Raw genomic sequence first — 14,397 nt, forward strand, 5'->3', positions numbered from 1 at the left:
CAGTGTCAATGCGGCGCCGCCGCGCAGCGCCCTCGCCCCGGCCATGGACACGAGCGACCTGTTCACGAGCTGCAAGAAGGGGGACGTGAGCCGCGTGCGGTGAGGCCGAGCGGCGCCGGGGCCGGGGTGACTCTCCCGGGGCAGCCCCGATCCCTGCCCTCTCCCCTCCAGCCCCTCCCCGGGGCCTGCTCGGGGCACTCCTGCGCCTGCAGAGGCGCAGCGCGGCGGGGGGAGCCGCCGGGGGGTCACCCCTGCCCCAGGACGGCGGGGTTGCGCCGGCGCCCCCCGGAGGAGGGGTCTGTGAACGTCTCTCCCCACCTCTGGTCTTGATTTGGTTTGAAATAGCTTTAACGCCAGCCTGTGTCAGCTGGGCAGGTCTGGAGTCCTCCTTGCCTTGCCCCCCCCCGCCTTGGTGCTGGCAGGGTCTGTCAGCCCTGGGGTGCTCGGGTGCAGTTTGCAGGCAGTCCTAGGTGGGGCGGGGTGGGAGGGGGCTTCAGCTTGTGGCAACACTTCCTAGAAGCAGGTGCCAGCGGCCCCCGTGCCCCTGCTGTACCTGCCGCAGGTGAGGGTGTCAGGTCTGCGTTGTGTCAGGCTGATGAAAGTCTCGGGGAGAGTTTAAACCAGTGCTTCTCAACCTTTTTTTGTACCAGGACCCATTTGTAAACATCGATGGCCAGTCCCGACCCAGTGCCCCTCCCAGCCCACCACCCCCAGTGTGTGGGATGGGGAGGGGTGCGGTATGGGGAGTCCCAAGCAACCCTTTGCAGGCTGGGATGCTGACAGCCTGCAAGGGAAAAGCCAGCTTTCGACATTTCTCTCCATTTTTAAAGTTTGTTCACACCCCTTTCATATATTCTTGTGACCCGCGGGTTGAGAAATGCGGGTTTCGATCGTCGTTGTATGGGATGGTTTGGAGAGGGATGACCCTGCCTCCCTCCACGGGGGACCTGTGCGGGTCCCTTCCAGCTCCACTTCTGTGTGATTCTCTGAACTTGGAGGGGGGGCTGTGTGAATGCCTTTCCCCATGTTTCACCAGGCAGGTTTTGTTTGGCTGAAATTGCTTTAAAAATGTGGCAAGAAGCCTGCGTAAAACATGCCCCGTCTGGAATGACACCACGGGGCTGTGGGCTTCTTTTCCTTTGCTGCTCAATATTCCTTGCCCTGCCCTGCCTAGAGGTCTGTCCTGCTCCAAGTCGGAGGGGTTTGCAGGTGACAGCTGCCGTGGTTCTGGCTGGGCCTGGGAGCAGCCCCGGGGCTATATGCAAGCAATCCTAGCTGGCCTAGGCTTGGCTGTCATCCAGACCTCGTGACCTGGAACAGCTGATGATACTAGATATCTCAGACCAGTGAGAGCTTCTTTTTTTTTTTTTTTTTTTTTTTTTTTTAATTAATAAACATGTTTTCCCAAGGAGCCAAGTGCCCAGTGCCTCTTCTGCTTGAATGTGACTGGTTCTGCTTTAATCCTGCCCGTTTCCTCTCGGATTAAACGTCTGATGGTGACGGGGTTTGACTGAGTATCATTCACAGCGGTTCTGTGTAGGTTTCTACTCCACCCCGTTGCCCCCCCTAGCTATCGCCTCTCCAGCATTGGTAAATAGCGCTACAGATATAAATCACTGGAAGTTTGGGAAATACCGGGGCTCTTTGGGACTGAGTGTTAAGGACGTCTCTGTGATGGTCGACAGCATCTAAACATAAAAGGAAAGATATCTGTCGGGCTGATGTTGCTGGTGGCTCTGTGAGCTGGTGTGGGGGGAAATGCAGACTGGAGGAGTCTGCTCTCCAGGAATGAGGCAGCAGAGGCCAGTGGGGCCTGGCTGGGAGACCAAACTGCTGTCCCTCATTCTGACACTGTCCTACTGGGTGACCTTGGACCAGTCACTTCATCTCTTTGGGCTTTGATTTCCCTTTCCACCCTTTGTCTTTTTTGTTTGGACTGTAAGGTCTCCGGGGCATGAACTCTTTCTGCTAGATCTGTACAGTGCCTAGCACAAAGGAGCCTTGGCCTCTGTCATAGCTTCCAAGTGTTACCATAATATATGTAATGTGCAAGTCAATCCCATGAGCAGAATGGTGCTGCAATTCACAAAGCCTGCTTGTTGATACACGAGCAGAACTTCCGTTCTTCTCCGTTCCAGCTCTTCCTATTGAAGAGTGTTTTCTGCACCTCGCAATATTAAAGTCAGTTATTTCCTGAAAGTGAATCCCTTTTCCTCTGTGTGAGACTCAGTCAAACCTGCAGTAATGCAAGCTCGGTATGGCACTCTGCTAGCAAATGTGTTGGCTCATGCTACTTTTCAGCCTGAGGCAAAACTAGGAGCAGGCACATTTGTGTCAGAGCCAGGCGCAGTTAAAGAGCAAGAGGGGTGTTCTGTTTAGAGCAGTGATTCTCAACCTTTTTTGGACTCAAAGCCTCCCTTGGAAAACGCAGGCTCTTAGTTTCGACTTGGTTTTCGACTGTGGAAATATAACAGAGCAGTTTTTTCTGCTGCAAAGAACTCAAAGACCAGAACAGGGCAGAATATTTTTAACACTATGGATTTCTATATGAAATCTCTGGTTGATCTTGTGCATCACGTTTGCACATCTAACAGTGCTGATGCTGCCTGGTGCCCTCCAGTACCCTTGAAAGGATCTCGAGGCACCCCAGGGTGCTGTGGACCCCTTGTTGAGAATCACTGTCTTAGAGGGTAAGGGAACCACTGTTACCAGCCCTAGTGTCTCTGCCTTGCTTGCTCATTGCAGTGATTAAATCAATTATGATAATCCCCAGGGTTGTTGCACAGTTTGTTATACTCAGTGATTAACAATCCAGTTTTGTTTCATGTTTGACTTACTGGGTTACAGTAGCATCTCCTGTGCAGTAGCTCCTCTCCAGATACCTGACACAGTGGCCTGTGCTCCAAGAAATTTGCTGTCTCCAGTCTAATAAACAGAGGTTAGGAGAACAAGAATAGGAAAGTCAAGTAGAAGTGAGCTTGTGTTACTGCAAGTAGTAACAGGGGTTTTAAGAGGCTCCACTGCCTGCAGATGAGCTTGTGAAGGCTGTACTGTGCTGGAGGGAGTCACATAAGCAGGTGTGGACAAGGCTGGGAATGCCAGCATAGCAGGGGGAACAAGAAAACAATGTGAAGCTTGAGACGGAGGCAGAGGGGCAGGTTCCTGCAAAGTACTGATGGTCCTTATAAGAAGCTTAAAGTAATTCAGTAGCAGACAGAGGGAGAGTAACATGATCAGAGTAATGAACACGGAAAATGTCTTGAACATTGTTGTGCAGATGGAAAGGGGCTATGGATGTTGCAGCAGGCTGTAACGGGAGCTTGAGTAACAAACTTGTCTGCCGAGTGGAAAGAAAAGGCTGGTTCTTGGTGAGGAAAAAGGGGCAGGATTTGCTGCAGCCTGGATGTGTGAGGCAAAGGGGAAAGAGGCTTCAGCTATAACCCTCTGTCATAATACACTTATAACTCTCTGTCACTCATGATAGGGAAGCTGGAAGTGGGCAGGAGAAGGAAGGAATTTTGTTTTAGCCATGGACAGTCAGTTGCTTACAGATAAGTGCTGGGCTACAGTGGGTGTGGCAGAATTTGAAGATGCCTGCGTAAACCATCTAGCTTGGTTAGCAATCTTGGCCCCCCTGCCATTCAGTGGGTTCAAGTCCACCAACAGAACCGTGAGTCGGAGCCAGCAACAATGGCGGAGGCAGACCACCCTGCGAGAGCTGCTGTCCTTTCCAGCCATCTCTGCCGGATGCCCAACCAGAAATTAAAGGTCCTGTAGTGCAATTGCAATGGCTTCTAAATAAGCCCGAAGTTGCTTCTCGTAGAATGGAAAACATGACCTAATGGGTGGCAAGAATGAAGTTATAACTTCATATTTTTCTTCTCTTCCAGATACCTTCTTGAACAGAGAGACGTGGAAATAAATGTCCGGGATAAATGGGACAGTACACCTCTGTGAGTGTCATGGCCTTGAGTGCTGTTCAAGTAGAGGGGAAGTTGGGAGAGAATGTGTAGGAAACCTCTGGGACGCTGTCTGGTTTGAGGTTCTGCTGAATACCCTTTTTATCCCAGGGGGACTTCCTGTGTACTAGGTGCCCTCTTATCTACCTACTGAACTAGCAGTAAAATAACATTTAGGAGAGTGCCAGAAGAATCCCAAGGCAGGTGCTGGGAAGGCTGCCCCCACCTCTGGGATGGTATGGTGTACAGCTCAGTGGCGTGGAACAGGAGATGAGGGTTCCCGCGTCTCTCTCTGAGAAGGGTGATGTGAGCTGTGACCATATAGGCTCATCCCAAAAATGTTCTCAAGATCTTCAGCATATTTTGAACATGACTCACTCCCAGGCGGCCTTTTTGTGGAGAGTGGGGGTAATTGAAAATCCCTATAAAATGTCCCTTTCTTATGAGAGGCAAGGGCTTTTTTGTGCTCTCTTATTGGACCAACTGTGTAGTTGGAAGAGATGTTGGATACGTTTTTTGGTTATAAAGCACCCTTCATGTTTGAGTAGGAAGCAGACACAAGTTGGATGGTCTTGTATAAGGACTTTTCCATATGAGCCAGTTGTACCTATTTGTAATATTTAGCTTTTTCTTCCTGCAGTGGAAAAGTAGGGGATTGTTATAAGGCCTAAATAATATTTGTAGAGCAACTTGGGACACTTAAATAAAGAGCTGCTATGGAAGCATTATGGGCTTTATTGTGGAAAGAAGCAAATAGGAAAATTTAAATCCATCCTAAATCAGAATTTGGGATGTGGGTTTACTGTACATCTCTGCTTTTTGAGAAGGAGGTTAGAGAACTCTTGGTGTGCAGTGAAGGCAGTATGTCTGTAGGAGAAAGGTCTGGAAAGAGGAATAGAAATGCTTAGTTGTACCCAAAATAAACTAGTATGAAATGATGAACTGAGCTGCTGAATAAGGGGTAGGATGCTGCAGTGCACCGTCCGCAGGGCCCAGAAGCATGAGGAACAGAACCTGACTCAGTCTCTTGTAAGTGTGTGGTGCCTACATTGCTGTAACTGTCCCAAAAGGAGCCATTTCCAGCCCCTTACTGCTGGAGGGACATGCCTATACAGTGTTGCGGTGTCTGTGGAAGGATAAAAAGGTCTCTTGAGGGACCAGGATACACTCTTAAAGTAATGAAGATCTCACTGCTTGTTTTGGTTCTGACTTTCCTTCTCTTGTTAACAGATACTATGCTTGTCTCTGCGGGCATGAGGAGCTTGTACGTTATCTTTTAGCCAATGGTAAGAAAAGGAGATGGGCTCATCCTGCACTTTTTGTGTGTCCATCCCGTTTACAGTTCTTGGCTCACACTCCTCTGTAGCTGCTTACAAAGTCTCGGTCCCTTAACCAGTCTCAACAGATGACAGGTGATGCTCTTGGCTGTAGATGGATGGTACACCATTTCAAAAGGGGTGGGGAGCCTTGCTTCTTTGGAATGCATGTCAGCTGGACCAGTGCGACTGTTTTGTCTGTCTGCTTCTATGCCGATGTAACTAAACCTGAACTGAATATGCTTAAAATAATGGCAGCTCAGCTATGCTCACAGCTGGTATAAGAATGGACAGACAGAATAGTTGCATCAGTTTAGTATGATCTGCAGTAAAATGTAAAACTGATGTAACTGTTTTGTCGGTCTATACCCATGATCAAACCTCTGATTGCAAAACTTAGACTGCTGTGGAACTCCATAGTTGCACTGGACCTACTGACAGTGTCCTGCTGTCTAAACCACTTGGCTCTAGAAGGAGAGCTTCTTTCTTTGGTCACTCCATGGCATACATGAGCCCAAGGCTGCAGTGACGGCTAACGTTAGTTATAGCAATTTGCTAGGATTCAGTGCTAAGATGAATAGTCAGAGCTGCATCTTCGTGAATTGCTTAAGTAGAACTTGATTTCCTGCTTCCTTGTGCTTTTCTCTTGTTTTGGTGGAGTCATGCTCCATAGGCAGGGCTTGAGGATGAACAACAAATGTTTTATTGAAAACAGCCAAGAATGCCCTGTCAGTGTCTGGTTTCTCTGTCAAAGTGACTGTCTTCAGTTCTCAACTCCAATATTTTGCAGGGGGCTGTTTGCACCCCTCATTCTGGCAGAGAGACTAGAGCATCTAAACCCTTGGATGTATTTCAGCCAGTGATGTGCTTCTGTACACTGGAGTAACCACTTGCTTTTTATTGTCTATTTTAGAATCTTATTGGTTCCCTATAAACTTTCTTTTTTAAGCAAAACTTTGGAGCTCTTTAAAGAAGCACCCCTTGCTTTCTGTATAAGCAAAAACCTGGCCTTGTGACTAATTGCACCATTCATATAGTGTGTTTCTTTCTCCTTGACTCCTTGGGAGACCTGCCAGGGCTGCGGCTCAGAACTTCTTGGTATGGGAGATCTGGTTTAATTAACTGTAGTTACTTCATGAAGGCTTGAGTTGTGGGAGGTCACACTCAGTGCATATGTGGATAGGGAAGTTTATTTTAGTGGCTGAATGCCAGTTGCCATCAGCTGTAGTTACTTCCTATTATCTAGTTGGGGAACCACTCTTTTGGGTACTGTGCAGTGTTACCTATGTCTTATGGTATTTACATCTGTCACTATTTTGCAGGTGCAAAATGTGAAGCTAACACTTTTGATGGTGAGCGTTGCTTGTATGGGGCTTTGAGTGATGCGATCCGCCGGCTCTTGAAGGAGTACAAGCAGATCACGGCCAAGTGCATGAAGAGAGATTACTATGATGTCTTTCTGCAGCGGTAAGGCTATGGGACAGCTTCAGAGGCAATGCATGTCAGGATCCCAGTCTGCATGTCAGCTAGGACTCACTCTTGAGTCTGCTGTTCAGGAGCTACTTACAGATACGAAAAAACAAAAACCCAGTACTTCAGGCTTAGCGTACCCCCACACTGAATGCGATGCCCGGAAGAGGCATTATGTTAGTTTGACACGGCTTGCCCAACACCAGTATAGGTTGCATGGTTCAGCAGGGCTTTTTGGTCCTTTTATCTAATAGCTGATTGAATTGGCTTTAGATAAAAGTACCAAAAAGCTCCACTGAAATGCATGATCCATACAGATGCTGGGGAGCCAGGTTGAACCAACATGCTTCCTCTTCTGGTAAAACACTGTTTTGTGTTGTTTTTTTTTACATCTGTCAGCAGCCAGGCAGGCTAATCAAGCTCCACCTTGATTTGTTATGTACTCTTTAAAAATAGGCAGATTTGTTTGCACCCCAGGAAATAATTTTCTACATATTACTGAGAGTTTAAACAACAGATGCCCACTTAGGTACTTGCACAAACCTGTGGCCAATGAACATGTAACATGCAAAGCACTTGATTGACAAAACAGTTTTCATCAGCTTGCCAAGAAATGCATTCCCCAGCTGAAGGTGACATCAGCTGAATTTGTTTCAACCTGAAATCTGTGTAGCACTAGGGCTAAGATTTTCAATACCGAGCAGCAGTGATGGGTGCCGCCTTTTTTGGGTGCTCAGCTCGGGGCCCCCTCAAGGAACCTGACTTTCAGAGCTAGGTGCTCAGCCCTTTCTCAGAAATCTGGTTCCTTTAAGATGTCTTGTGTAAGGCATGGAAAATTGGTGATAGCTTTTTGAAATATTTGACAGAAAGCTGAAAACAATCCCCAACGCCCCCCATACCCACTCAAACACAGCTTTTCTGAACTTAGAAATAATTCTTTAATGTTTTTACTCAGATTTCCAAAGAATCTTAACTCTTGGCCTGAGTAAAGGAAATGTGGGAAAATTTTAGGGGTGCACTGATAGAGATTTTTGGGGATGATACTGATAGCCAGTAGAATTTAAGGAGGCATATCGGCCGATAGTGATCCAATTTCAGATACCAGCTCAGCAGCTTGGAGAGCTGCGTGCAGCTGGTAAGTCTGGTGTGGTGAAAAGGGAGGGAAGGGGGGGGGGCAGATCAAGGCCCCTGCGGTGAGGGAGGAGTGGGTCAGGGGCTAAGGCAAGAGCTGCCCAGCCAGAGAGGGGCGGGATGGAGTCCTGGCTCATCTGGGGGGCGGGGAGTGGCTCCTGCCACTGCATGCTGCTTGTCTGGGAGCCACTGGTCCAGTGCTCGCCCGCTTGTCCAGCAGCTCCCACCACTGCTCCTGCCATTTGTCCAGGAGGGCGTGTGCCCCCAGATCTGGATGGGGCATGGTGGGTTGGGACCGGGGCTGCATGGGTTTCTTCCTGGCCTGGGTTGGCCTGCCCCATGCAGATTGGGGGCACACCCCCCGTGCCCTTCTGGACAAATGGTGGGAGCAGCAGCAGCAGAAGCCACCGGACAAATGGGTGAGCGCTGGACCAGTGGCTCCCAGACAAGCAGCGTGCAGCAGCAGGAGCTGCTCCCACCATGCCCCCTGGACAAGCCATGGCTCCATCCCATGTCTGTCCCACCCCAGCTGGGCAGCACTTGTCCCAGCCCTAGCCCCGCTCCTCCCTCATCGTGGGGACCTTGATCTGCCTCCTCACAGCCCTTCCCTTCCCTTCCACCACACCAGACTTACCAGCTGCACGCAGCTCTCCAGGCTGCTGGGCTGTGGTCCTCACTGCTTATGTGTTGTGCTGTGGCATGCTGTGTACATGCACTGGCATTTATTGGCCAAATATTCAGCCACATCAGGCTGATTTCTGATGTGATCAATTTTCTTTATATCAGTGTCATTCCAATATCAGACCAATGTATCAGTGCACCTCTAGAAAATTTAGCTTAAAAATTGAAAGCTGCAAAACTCTAAGACCTGAAGAAAACCCCTTTAGATGGACGTGTGCATGTGTCTTTTGTTTACTGTCATTCCATCTTTGCAATCACCCCGTCCATGTGGTGCTGTACTTTTTTCCTTCTTTGCTTCAGAGCAAGCAAACTAATGGCATCATTTAGGCCTGATTTAATTTGCTTACTAAAATCTAGAATTACAGAATGCTTAGGGAACTGGGTTTGACAGCAAGGCTTTATCAGTGTGAGTTTGGGTTGGCGGTATGTAGGAGGAATAGGAAAACCACAGGTGAGTTATGGTCGTTCCTGCAATCAAGTAGTAATTAAATGGAAAAAAATGACTCTGCACTGTCATGCATTCTATATGTCACATTGTACAGAAGAGAGAGAAAATACTGGAGTTTTAAAATCTCTTTTTATGGCAACGTATTATATACCTGCTTGTAAAACCTTCATTACCAATGTGTAGAACTCATAATAGCCATAAATGTCTCAAAAGTAACCTAAAACAACTTGATAATCCACCATGAAACCAATCTGGAAATACGTGGCTGTAATTGGAAGTAGAGACTTACCCTCCATATTATGAAGTGACTGTTTCTAAGGAAGTGAGATATTGGGGTGGGGGTGCAGGACAGAGGGTCGGATAGCCTTGTTGTTTGTGCACAGCAAAGCATTGTTAAGCAAGTAGCCTTTAACAGGGTGGATTTCCCTGTAGCATTTGCAACACAGATGGTACAATGTCAGCCTCATGCAGAGGAACCAGAGTGCAGCTGGCTGTTGTCCACTTCCATTTTCCAAGCAGAGCTAACAAACATAACACATGGCACTGAGAGGAAAAAGAGAGATTTTTGGAAACAAAACGTTGGTTTCTCCTTAGGACAGGCATTAGATGAAGGAACAGTCTGGTGGGTGGGATGCTAGCATAGGGCATAATAGACCAGGGTTCAAGAGGCTTCTCTTCACAAGCTCTGACCTGACATCGGGCAAGTCGCTGTGCTTCTCTGTCTCAGTCCCTGTCTGTAAAGTGGAAATTGCAGCAATTTTGTACTTCCTGGGGGCATTAGGAGGATAGAGAGACAATATAGGGTGTGAGGCTCTTCGATGATAGCAGCCATCGATGTCAACATTTCTCGTATTCTGTGGAATCGTTTTTAAGGAACAGGCTGTTTACGAATTGCCTTTTGACTCTGTCCACAAGCTCATCCTTCACCTTCTTGGCTTCTCTCTGGACTCTTCTTCCTCATTCTGTGGCTGCCCTAACTTGTGATTTCATTCCCCTTCCCCACCCCCATCTCCCACTGTTTCTCCTGCAGGCTTCTGGAGCAGGGTTACCAGAGTGACATTGTCTTCATTGTGCATGGGAAATCTTTCTGTGCCCATCGTTGCATCCTCAGTGCCCGTAGCGCCTACTTTGCTGAAATGTTCGAAACTAAGTGGAAAGGGAAGAACATGATCGCGCTAAAGCACCCGCTGGTAAGGAGAACTGCCTGTGGGCTATTTTCTCCTTGGGGAACATGAGTTTGAGGGGTAACTTCACTTGCTAATACCATGTCAGGCAGAACTGTTCCAGACGCAGCCCTGAGGGAGAGGGATCAGTTGCTTCTTTCATCTACATTGCCCCTTACTCAGAGATAACAAAGGTGTAGACCCTGTACGGTCAGATTCCTCTCCTGTCGCCCCTCTTGTGGTTCAAATGCAACTCAGGACAGTAGCTGCGACTGACAGCTGTCACCCTCTGCCAGCTGTTAGAGAACTGTTATATGAAGTGAATTAAGCCTTTGTCTAATTCCCAGCAGACGGGTGGCTTTTATCGTAGAAATCACTACTATAATTGGTTCCCCCTTGCTGCTTTAATGTGGAAGTCAAAGTCGTGTTTCTTACATCATTTACCAACACTCTCTAGCCTGTGTTCTGTGGTTCAGCTGTTTGTGTGAGACCTCAGATACTCCATGGCTGCAAATATGCTTCCTCTTTCTCAGAACGCTCTCTTAATTTTAGGCAACTTCCAGCCTTGTTGCTTTTTATGCTGTAACTTTTAGTTCCTCTTCTTTTGGGGACCCAGGCTTGGACATGGAGACCAGTGGGTGACTCAGTACTTCTCCCCCGGTACTCCGCAGTAGTGAAGTGTTACTGCTGTTGTTCGCCTACACACCCATGCATGCACATATGCACACAACCACAGTGCAGGCTCAGTGTCTTTGCTTGCACTAGATGTTGTTGCTTAGGCCTGTAGTGCAAGGTGGAGTGGAATAAAATGGATGCTAAATAATGCACTAAAAGAGTCATGATTTACACACTTGCTACATAGGAAGCAGGGAAAAAGCTTTTGTAGTAAAACCACTTTTACTCCAGTGGGTGGAACTTTACAAAGTGGGCATCCCCTCTTCTCTCCTGTGCTTTCTAGAGTCCTTTTCTGGAGCTGGAACCCCCTGGCCTTTACCTTAACACCATCTGGTTGGTATGGCTAGAAATTCATTTTAATGTGCCAAGCTGCTTGTGTAACATGCACATGCTTTTCATGGGTGACCTTTTTCACATCCTATTTTAGATCAACCCAGCAGCCTTTGGATCTCTCCTGCAGTATCTGTACACAGGTAAGTCACTGTTGCTTGCTCTGTATGTGTACATGTACGTATTGGAGTGGAGTAGTTGGCATCTCTCTACCAAGGCCCTGATTGAGTGGCAAAGGGTTGCAGATGAGCTTGTCTAGCTGGGAGTGTCATCAATACCATCTCTCAGCTGGCAGAGCACTTGCACTCTCCCTGTCTGTCCTAGTTGGTGATGGGCATGCTCCTACTTCCTGGCTGTCGTTGGCCTGCCAGTAACTGAGGAGTCACTAAAAGTCAAGTGTGGCAGAGTGGACAGCTGCAGAGAAGCACACCTGAACTAGTTTCAGAAATAATGTCTCCCATGGAGGCTGGTGATTTCTTAAACTGAGGAACAGCCAAGTTCTCTGTAGGAATTTCCGAGTTGGGAAACCTGCCTGTCGCAGGTTGCTGAATGACTTGACTGTTATCTGTTAAGGTCTTTCCTCAGCAGAATTTGTTCTTAAACCTTGAGGCTATTATATGGCCATTACCAAGCATACAGCATTCTGTAATCTAGACCAGTGGTTCTCAACCTTTTTTTCTACCAGGACCCATTTGGAAACATTGATGGCCGGTCTGACCCAGTGCCCCTCACTCCCAAGCTGCTGCCCTTCTGCCCCCAACCCCGCAGTGTGTGGGGCAGGGGAGGTGTGTGGGGTATGGGGGGCACCCAGGCAGCCCCTTGCAAGCTGGAACTCTGCCAGTCTGCAAGGGAAATGCCACAGTTTTCCACATTTTTCTCCTTTAAAGCAAAATCCATTGTTAAAATTAGTTGATCCATTTTTAAAGTGTGTTCGCAACCCTTTCATATATCTTTGTGACCCACTTTTTGGTTGCAACTTGCAGGTTGAGAAATGCTATTCTAGGCAGTGTAATGTAGTACTCCCTCAGGCCAGGGGGTGGTGCTCCAGGCTAAATTGATACATGCTGTATCCGAAATATTTCTAGGGCACTGGGGTTTTTTCCCCCTGGAAATGTGGTTTATCTCCTTAGGGTTAGTTTATGTAAATTGAGTGCTGATGAAAGTGCATGAGACCAGGACTCCTTTCTCACCCACAGACCAATAGGTTATGGCAGCAACGGTACTGCCCCACGACTCTGCTCAGGAAAGCATCCGTTGTTACCCATGAAACTGGAAGTTGGCATCCAAGACCTACTGAGTTTCTCTGCTGGGATTAGCAACCAGGGGTTTTGGGCACTTGTCCTTGGTACTGAATTAAGGATAGGCCAACCTGGCTTGTACTGGTCACTTAGCAGTCAGCAGCTAGTGCTGAGTCTCATGTGCCTGGGCTCAATTCAAGCTGGTGGTCCAGAGCTGAGAGTATGTGGCCAGTTTGTTGATCCAGGCAGTCTCTCTACATTGGCTGTTCTTATGTATAAGTGTGTACATGGTGACTGTCGTGAGGCGAAGGAGTTCACTGACAGTAACTCTATATTGCTCTTCGGCAGGTGGACTAGACCTTGACGTTGAATATGTGAACGACTGCAAGAGACTGGCCAAGCAGTGTCGGCTGCAGGATCTCATTGAGGATTTGGAGACCAAGTGTAAAAAGGTCTATGAATTTGGTGAGCTCCTTTTCTGACTGCTGCCTTCTGTGTGTTTCATTTTTGGGAGGAAGAAGGGAGCTTGACAAGTGATGTTATACCCATTGTGCACCTGGAGCACTCGGGTGTGAGCGTTTGTTGTGAATGATACATAGAACTACTATTGTAAGGACAGATTTTTAGATAGAGGCTCTGTAAGGGGTAACTTGTGTGCCATGTAGATTGGTGGAGAGTTGCAATGCTTTGTGTGTGTGTTCAGTGGAAAAGTTGGATAACTTAGGCTCAAAATTCAATTTTTGTGTGTGGAGATGGATGCAAAAATATTTATGTTCTCTTCTTTTCTTTGCATATATCCATGCACACATAACCTTAAGATAGGAAATATTTCCATGTGTTTTTTAAAAACAACTTGCTACAAGCAGCTGCCTGGCTTTTGAATGTTTTTGAGTGTTCAGTCTCACTGGGTTATTGGGTGAGAACCAGCAGGGGGCATGCTGGTCTTCCAGCTATGTGTACACATTGGTTAACAGTCCATCTTCATTGCTGGAACTAAATGATGCATAGAAAATGATCAGACAGGACAAATATGGCAGAGTGAAGTGAATTGAAAAATGACCACCTTGCAGATGTAGTAACTTGGCAAATGAGTTAAGCTGTAAGGAAACCCACAGCTTGAGAATGCATTCTCTTCTCACCCTCACTTGGTGCATCCTTTGCCTTCGGTGCAGCTGCCACTGGGGAGAGGGAAGAATCTGCCCCATAGCTTCTTTGTTATGTGCTTCTTTCATCAGATGGCAGCTATATCTGCTCTACTGTTTTGCTTTGCCTGAATCTTAATGATGGATTTAGATTTTGTGCTCTAAAATGATCTACTAGAGGTCCTTGGATAATCAGTTGTGTTTCAAAACCCCCTTTTTTTTTTTTTCTGGTGTTGTATGCGTTAGTATACACATGCATCTACATATGTAGAAAACAAATTGTTCTGTTGCTCATTACAAACTGCACAAGAACATTTTCTGCTGGAAAAGGAGTACTCCGGTGGTTCTCAACTCTGTTAGACTTGAGTCACCCCTTGGAAAATGTCAGCTTTTTGCTTGATTTTTTTTTTTTTGTTTGTTTTTTTTTGTTTTTTTTACTATGGAAATATAACAGAGCAATTTTTGTGTTGCAAAGAACTCTAATCATAACAGGTCAGAATGTTTTTGACACTGGATTCCCATTTGAAATCTCTGGGTTTATCTTGTGAACCATGTAGGAGTTTGCACACCTAACAGTGTTAATATTACATGGCATGCCTAAAAGGAACTTGTAGCACTCCAGGGTGCTGCATTCCCCTAGTTGAGGATCACTAGAGTAGTCCATATCAGTGAAAAAAGGGACTAAAACAGTCAGTTGGGCAACCAGAACAATGTTATGTTTTGTAGCATCTTTGCCACCAAAGTGTTTCTGCTAGAGATCAGCTTCCTGGGGAGCTGCTTTATTGATGCAGTGACCTTTCCACTCCAGAAGCTAACTAATAAGGTATCTTCACTTGTGCAAGTA

At 47.2% G+C, this 14,397-nt stretch overlaps 1 protein-coding gene across 1 annotated transcript in view; it reads left to right on the top strand.

Annotated features, from left to right (window-relative positions):
- Positions 1–6: 6 nt before the first annotated feature.
- ABTB1 (ankyrin repeat and BTB domain containing 1) overlaps positions 7–14,397 on the top strand; it is a 36,024-nt gene continuing 21,633 nt past the window's right edge. The window contains exons 1-7 of the mRNA XM_019536836.1: positions 7–99; positions 3,891–3,953; positions 5,190–5,245; positions 6,598–6,742; positions 10,036–10,195; positions 11,271–11,316; positions 12,760–12,876. Coding sequence (XP_019392381.1) covers positions 44–99; positions 3,891–3,953; positions 5,190–5,245; positions 6,598–6,742; positions 10,036–10,195; positions 11,271–11,316; positions 12,760–12,876 — 643 coding nt within the window. The 5' untranslated portion in view covers positions 7–43. The remainder of the gene's footprint in view (positions 100–3,890; positions 3,954–5,189; positions 5,246–6,597; positions 6,743–10,035; positions 10,196–11,270; positions 11,317–12,759; positions 12,877–14,397) is intronic.

The sequence above is a fragment of the Crocodylus porosus genome, unplaced genomic scaffold (assembly GCF_001723895.1).
Source record: "Crocodylus porosus isolate Cpor-Errol unplaced genomic scaffold, CroPor_comp1, whole genome shotgun sequence".
Taxonomy (NCBI): Eukaryota; Metazoa; Chordata; order Crocodylia; family Crocodylidae; genus Crocodylus; species Crocodylus porosus.